This window comes from Vanacampus margaritifer, chromosome 8 (assembly GCF_051991255.1).
Source record: "Vanacampus margaritifer isolate UIUO_Vmar chromosome 8, RoL_Vmar_1.0, whole genome shotgun sequence".
NCBI classification, from domain to species: Eukaryota; Metazoa; Chordata; class Actinopteri; order Syngnathiformes; family Syngnathidae; genus Vanacampus; species Vanacampus margaritifer.
The window spans coordinates 24,859,076-24,866,988 of record NC_135439.1 but is presented as its reverse complement, the minus strand read 5'-3'; the positions used below and the strand labels follow the sequence as shown (position 1 = coordinate 24,866,988).

Genomic DNA, 7,913 nt, shown 5'->3' with positions numbered 1-7,913 from the left:
CTTGCAAGAGTCAGCAGTCCCATTCAAAATTTCCGCGGGAATTCACTAGTTTTTGTCCAAAATTTCTTCTCAGTGTCCTGCGTGAGAACATATTCTGTTTGTGAGAGAGAAAGCACACACAGTTCCCACAACTATACTACATTAGGAGATGTCAAGTTAAATCTGTTTGTGAGATTTTGTTTTGGGAAAAAAGTACGAACTGGTACACTGAAGAATATGTTGTGTCTAAAAGATGAACACAGGTGCGAACTGTGTACTGAGATTCTGTTTTCTTCTCTGTTTTTCTTCTGTTATGTAACATTGTGAGAACCAATCTGTTTTTCTTATTCATGGGAGGAGAAAAAGGCGTTTTGCTTTCAAACTGGGGTGTATAAAGAGCTCTCTCTCGCAAGGGAGGGGGCACGCACTCTTGGATTGACACACTCTTTACGTGATATTCAATTTGTGTGACCGGAGATCTCTGTAATAAATCATCCTTCGAAGGAGCCTTTGTCACAAAGAAGTCTTATCTCCAATTTTTGGAACACGCAAAAGATGACAAATTATATCATCATTTAACATTTCCATTCAACTTTCTAACAACAACAACAAAAACATTTCATGTGTGAATACTTTTTCATTTAACTATTCACACACTCACACACACACATACTCAAGTCAGAAGTAAGGTTGCTTTGTGTGTTTGTGTGTGTGTCAGGTGTTCACATGTTCCAGACGATGTCTGCCTGCGAATGGGACGATGAGACTGACGAGGTTGACGGTTGGCGGCACATACGTTACGATGGCGAAGATTTCATCTCGTTTGACTTGTCGACACTGAGATGGATCGCAGTTAAGCCGCAAGCTGACGTCACCAAACACAAGTGGGACCAAATGGACGCCTATAATCAATTCAAGAAGCATTATTACTCTGAGATTTGTCCTTCATTTTTTTTTACCCTCACACAAATTCGCCATCTTAATCCTCTTACACTTTTTTCCATATTTAGCCGTCTTGCACATTCTCTTCATGTTTCTATTCCATCACTTCTATCCATCTTTTCTCCAACTTCATTCCTCTCACGCTCATTATCCATAAATTTAGCATTTTTACACATTCTATCGGTGAGGCCATGGAAAACGACTTCCGGACGGCTTCGAGGAAATTCTGGTCCACCATCCGGCGTCTCAGGAGAGGAAAGCAGTGCGCCGTTAACACTGTGTATAGTGGAGATGGGGTGCTGTTGACCTCGACTCGGAACGTCGTGAATCAGTGGGGAGAGTACTTCGAGGACCTCCTCAATTCCACCGACATGCCTTCCTTTGAGGAAGCAGGGTCTGGGGACTCTGAGGTGGGCTCCCCTATCTCTGGGGTCGAAGTTGCCGAGGTGGTTGGAAAGCTCCTCGGTGGCGGGGCCTCGGGGGTGGATGAGATCCGCCCGGAGTTCCTAAAGGCTCTGGATGTTGTGGGGCGGTCGTGGTTGACACGTCTCTGCAGCATCGCGTGGACATCGGGGACAGTGCCTCTGGATTGGCAGACCGGGGTGGTGGTTCCCCTTTTTAAGAAGGGGGACCGGAGGGTGTGCTCCAACTTTAGAGGGATCACACTCCTCAGCCTCCCAGGTAAGGTCTATTCAGGGGTGCTGGAGAGGAGGGTCCGTCGGGAGGTCAAAACTCGGATTCAAGTGGAGCAGTGTGGTTTTCGTCCCGGCCGTGGAACAGTGGACCAGCTCTACACCCTCAGCAGGGTCCTCGAGGGTTCGTGGGAGTTCGGCCAACCAGTCCACATGTGCTTTGTAGACTTGGAGAAGGCGTTTGACCGTGTCCCTCGGGGAGTCCTGTGGGGAGTGCTTCGGGAGTACGGGGTACCGAGCCCCCTGATACAGGCTATTCGGTCCCTGTACGACCGATGTCAGAGTTTGGTCCGTATTGCCGGCAGTAAGTCGAATTTGTTTCCTGTGAGGGTTGGACTCCGCCAAGGTTGCCCTTTGTCACCGATTCTGTTCATAACTTTTATGGACAGAATTTCTAGGTGTAGCCGAGGCGTTGAGGGGGTCCGGTTTGGTGGCCTCAGCATTGCATCTCTACTTTTTGCAGATGATGTGGTGCTGTTGGCTTCTTCACGCCGTGATCTCCAGCTCTCACTGGAGCGGTTCGCAGCCGAGTGTGAAGCGGTTGGGATGAGGATCAACACCTCCAAATCCGAGACCATGGTCCTCAGTCGGAAAAGGGTGGAGTGCCCTCTCCGGGTCAGAGATGAGATCCTGCCCCAAGTGGAGGAGTTCAAGTATCTTGGGGTCTTGTTCACGAGTGAGGGTAGATTAGAGCGGGAGATCGACAGGCGGATCGGTGCAGTGTCTGCAGTGATGCGGACGCTGTATCAGTCCGTTGTAGTGAAGAAGGAGCTGAGCCGAAAGGCAAAGCTCTCGATTTACCGGTCGATCTACGTTCCTGCCCTCACCTATGGTCACGAGCTGTGGGTCGTGACCGAAAGAACAAGATCCCGGATACAAGCGGCCAAAATGAGTTTCCTCTGCAGGGTGGCCGGGCTCTCCCTTAGAGATAGGGTGAGAAGCTCGGTCATCCGGGAGGGACTCAGCGTCGAGCCGCTACTCCTCCACGTTGAGAGGAACCAGTTGAGGTGGCTCGGGCATCTGGTTCGGATCCCTCCTGGACACCTCCCTGGGGAGGTGTTCCGGGCATGTCCTACCGGCAGGAGGCCCCGGGGACGACCCAGGCTGTAGAGACTATGTCTCTCGGCTGTCCTGGGAACGCCTTGGGGTCCCATCAGAGGAGCTGGCTGAAGTGGCTGGGGAGAGGGAAGTCTGGGCTTCCCTGCTAAAGCTGCTGCCCCCGCGACCCGACCCCGGATAAGCGGAAGAAGACGCACGGACGGACACATTCTATCCATCTTTTCTACTTTCTCCCCTCCTTTCATTCTTTCCTTCTTTGTTCCTCTCACACATTTTCTCCATCCCTTGCCCGGCAGAGCTGCCGGTGGTGTCGCTGCTGCAGAAGACGCCTTCGTCGCCGATCACGTGCCACGCCAGCGGTTTCTACCCGGCGGAGTCCGCCCTGTTTTGGAGGAAGGACGGCGAGGAGCTCCACGAAGACGTGGCGATGGGATCGCTCCTCCCCAACCACGACGGAACCTTCCAGATGACGGCCCACCTGAAAGTGGAGCTGCCGGCTGACGCGGCGGGCCGCTACGAATGCGTCTTCCAGCTGGCCGGCATCAAGGACGACATGGTCACCAAGCTGGACAGAAGAAGCATCCTGAGTAACAAAGGTGACGCACGCACGCGCACGCACGTGATCCTTACGTGTCATTCACACGTCTTCCTTCTCACGTCTGGTCAAGAGGAAGACGCCACTAAGGTGACGCTGGCCGTTGTTGTCCCCTTGACGCTCCTCGCTCTGCTGGCGCCGCTGCTCGTGCTCATCGTCAAGCGTCACAAAAGCCCACCAGGTGAGGGACGCAAATGTTGGCCAGCCTGCCGGCAATATTCGAGATCACAAACTTTCTTCCTTGCAGCCAACTACGCTCCAGCTTGTAAGTCTAACGTCTTCGCAGTCCTGTCCAGGTCTGATGTCCACCTTTGCGAAAAAACGCTCCACATCTCTCGCTATCTTTGCGTCCCGCAGCTGCTGACGCTTCCGATCCCGAGCCGGCCTCAAAGTCTGTTTCCGAGCCTGATGCCGAACCTGCTTCCGAGTCGTTCCTGAGGCCCATTCCGGGACCAGTTCCTCGTGACGTCACATGGTGAGTGAGCTGACACGGACTCCACGTGTTCTTGGACTCTGGATTCATGTCCACGATTTGCTGTGCTCGTCTTCGTGCAGGTGTCTGGACACGACAGACGTCTCCATCCAAGTGCTTGGATTTGAAAATTTTTATTTGTTTTGGAGATTTATTTGAGTTCCACAAGTTGTTTTCTTCTTTCTGTCTTGAACTTGTTGTCCGTTTGATTTGTATGAAATCGTCAGTCACAATGTGAGAAGGATTTCTTCTTTCTTGGTATCAAGCAGTTGAATAGCAATAATAGATTTATATCACATTTTTTGATTGTGGGTTTGCCTCCTTTATCATCCTTACTTAGATTCTTCAAGAATTTCTTTAACTTTAACAGTCAGCAGTTAATTGGTACATTTATCACAATATTGTTGTTTGCACTTATTTTACCTCGTGATGTAAATATTGGACCAATAAAAGGATGATGAATGAGAAATAAATGCAAAATGCATGTATGTTTTTTTTTCTGAGTTTGGTCAAGTTTCTGAAAGCTCCTCCTGCCCACCGAGCGACAGCCACATCTTCTCACATACAGGACGTAGGACATTCTTAACTAACGCTTCCTTTTCACCTGCTCTCCTGCTAGCTACCTTTCTCATAAGTATCATGTCAAGAAACTCCCTCAATGTTTTTATTATCCTGACATTCAAACCCCCTTCAGCACTAGTAGAGTGAGAGAAAAAATCCTAGAACCGTGCCTGACCTCATTTAATAATTAGGTCGACACCTGTGTGAGTCTGATGACGTCACAGACAGAAGACGCTTCCTCTTTGGAGAGTGTCGACCCTCACCTGGTTCGTTTGCATATTTATTTGTATATTTTTAACGGAATATTAAAACTTTCAAGTGGCGATCATAGCGTGAGAGAAAATCTCGAAAAATGTGTGTAATGTCTGAGAAGTGACAAACTCCGCCCATTTTCTCGTAAGCAAGACATGCGGCGTCATCAGGTAAGCCAGCAGATGACTTTTTGCCTCATGCACACCTTTAGTAAGCGATTTGGAAGCAGCACGTGTGTGGCTTATTTCACTTACAGCTTTCAAAAGACTTTGGGAAAATGATGACGTTTGCTTTTGACAACTTAAAGTGGTAACGGTCGGGGGCTTGTTGCGAAAGGAACTGGCTGCCGTGGCTATACGTATGTAAAGTATAAATAAATAAATAAATAAAAGACCATGCTTTGACTTTGAAGGCCGAGAAAGGCGTGAGCTCCGGTGTCGGTACCGGATCGGGATCGCCTAACGAACACGTCACGCTACAGGATTGGCTAGAAATGATCCAATTGACGACAAACATTGGAAAGAACATTTTAAAGATGTAATTTAAATGACAAAATGTACGGGCTGAAATCGTAAAAACGTAAGTAAACCTAAGAATACAAAAAGCAAGATATATTGAATAAATAATAAAATAGATTGAATAAATGATAAATACACAAATTAATTGCCTGAGATGTGACAAATATTGTCAGTTTAGATTGCTAATGTGGTCAATGGTTTACACATATTGCATGTGCCATTTAAATATAATTGTTCAGCCCTACCATGTATATACATAAAGGTACCATTGCTCCTTAGGTCAAACTGATTTAAGATAATTTGTCTGTCTTAAAGGTGTGCACAGAAATGGCCATGTGAAGCTGTCACTGTAAGAATCGCACTATTTTTCCTCCATCCATCCATTAACTGACTACTGAAAAATTAATTTCAGTGTGTGTCCCATTTTATACACATATCATATGTTTAACTGTAAATCAATGAAATACATGCTTAATGTCTGGGTTAATAGAGCAAGTTTTTGCAATGCAGTGGACCCCAGCGCAGTGTTAATTTTGGCAATAATTTTTTATTTAGTTTTAGTTATAGATATGATAGTATCGCATTTTAGTTTGAATCCAAATTTAGTTGACGAAAACAAATAGCAATTTTAGTCAACGAAATAAAGAGCAATTTTAGTCGACTAAATTGACAATTCAGTTGATATTTTCCTTCAGCAATAGCATACATTTCAACTTTTATACAGACAAATTGCACACCGACTTGTAACCGTAGTTTAACATGCAAGACTCATTTAATACAACAAAGTCTTGAATGTTGACCTGACAATATTCTGTCTTATAACTTAGTTTTCACCTAAATAAAATAAAAAAGTGCATAATTGCTTGAGATTAATCTTAAAGCTGCACAATGAAAGTAAACATGTTTGAACATTAAATAAAGTGCTTAAACTTATTGCGAGCCACAAGGAACACATTTCGGAGACGCAGAAGAGCACGCACAACGACAGGTTGGCTAACTTTTCTACATGGCAAATTCAATTAGTACTACTTACAGCTAGCCGGCTAGATACTGTAAGACTGTCAATCAATACTATTAGGGGTGGGTGGGTGATATGGCCTAAAAATAATATCACGATATTTCAAAGAAATTTGCGGTGACGGTGTTGTAGAGGCAAAAAAAAAACCACAAAAAAAACTTCACCAATAATAGGGTAGCAGCCGATTTGTGGCGTCATGCCTTTTTCTTCTTCTTCTTTTTTTCTTAATAAATAATAATTAAATGAGTACTGTGAAGTACAACATATGTTCAGTATTAAAGACCATCAAAATTATTAAAGAATTACAAATAAATACATCAGCAAATTTACTGGGCACACATGCACGATTTAGATGTTTGTTTGTTTGTTTTTTTGCAGTGTCTTAAATTTTTGGGGCAAAATGCCAACATTTAAGGGCAGTCTTGAGCCATGGAACTGATTCTTTAGTGGACCAGTACTTGATTAATTTGCTACATTTGTGCGTGTGAAAAAAAAGTGTTCTTTTGAAGGTTCTTGAGCATATGTTAAAGAATGTTCATCGCCCACCCCAGATGGTCGTCACGGAACTTTATTTTTATTTTTTGTACCCCACGTCCCATAGTCTACTGTATTTGTATAGTCTGATGATGAGATTAAAATACCCCATTTTGCTGAATGTGCTACTGACAATTGCATCTCATTAACACATTCTTGTCTATACAGAAACACAAGGACCTGCCAACGGAACCAATGGAATCTGGAAAGTAAGGTTCTTTCTGTTGCCAAATGCTGATCAACTCGCTGTTCCATCGGCTTCACAATGCTGTAAACTAACCAGAATTGGTTGGGGTAATGTAAACACTATTGTTTTGCTCAGTGAGATTGCATTTGTGTTTTATTTTTTGTGTATGCAGAAAATCTATGTTATATTGCTTCGTTGGTTGTGTAGTATTGTAGCGTTAAATATAAAAAATACTAAATGTTTTAAAAAATATATATATTAACTACATTCTGGCAGCTTTAGGCCAGTGACGTTTTTATCATGAGGTAACCTCTTGCACAAACAGACATAACAAACTTTTGTATACACGCAGTATAACAAATCAACCTATATTTAAAAAAAATAGCACATTTAAATAGCTAACAAGATTTAAAAATATATATATAACCTTGTTGAAGCAGTACTGATATAATATTGTTAGATTTTTATTTATATTTATTATTGTTTTCCAGGGAACCCAAGTCATGAGCTACTAGGGGCAACCTCCCCTCAATGTTGTGTGCAGTTGTCATGGACTCTTCCAGAGTTTAATAACTACATATGCCTAAGCTTTCCCTCTGTTAGCCTCAACGTAATTGGCTTTCACCTGGCAAGAGCTGACAAATCGAGGCTTCTGAGTAAAATTCAGGCCAATACTTTGAAGGACCTCAGAAAAACAGTTGGCAGAAGCAGAATATACAGTATATTCTTCCCCAGACAAATATTTCACTGCCAATAGAGGTTAGTGTTTGTCTTTGTATTGATCAAACATTCCTTTTTTTATATAGCGTAGTGACTTACTAATAAGACAGTTTGTGTTTTCAACTTAGATCACTGAATCTGAAAGGACACCAGAGACAATTGCTTCTTCCACAGCTACCACAACAGCCTGCAGACCGGAACTGGAAGTCTCACCCAATAATCAATCTCAGTCCCCTGCATCATCAGCTCTCGGATCGCTAGCCTCAGCTGCAGTCCCTCAGGTCATGCTCTCTGCTTCCTGGAGTACCAGTACACTTGCCATTTGTCACATCTAACAGCAATTCTACATTGTAATAATATATATTTTTTTAAATCGAAAGAAAC

At 44.2% G+C, this 7,913-nt stretch overlaps 1 protein-coding gene across 4 annotated transcripts; it reads left to right on the top strand.

Annotated features, from left to right (window-relative positions):
- Positions 1-713: 713 nt before the first annotated feature.
- LOC144056072 (uncharacterized) lies at positions 714-4,212 on the top strand. 4 transcript variants are annotated; one of them, XM_077572464.1, is made up of 5 exons: positions 714-863; positions 2,969-3,268; positions 3,341-3,532; positions 3,625-3,742; positions 3,823-4,212. In XM_077572464.1, exons 2-5 carry the CDS (start codon positions 3,100-3,102, stop codon positions 3,896-3,898), a joined length of 555 nt encoding a protein of 184 aa, XP_077428590.1. In that variant the 5' UTR covers positions 714-863; positions 2,969-3,099; the 3' UTR covers positions 3,899-4,212. The 4 variants fall into 4 exon arrangements, with proteins under 4 accessions (XP_077428590.1, XP_077428592.1, XP_077428591.1 ...); XM_077572465.1 differs by lacking the exon at positions 714-863 and having other exon boundaries at positions 2,614-3,268; positions 3,341-3,448; positions 3,515-3,532; XM_077572466.1 differs by lacking the exon at positions 714-863 and having other exon boundaries at positions 2,613-3,268; positions 3,341-3,448.
- The last annotated feature ends 3,701 nt before the right edge of the window (positions 4,213-7,913 follow it).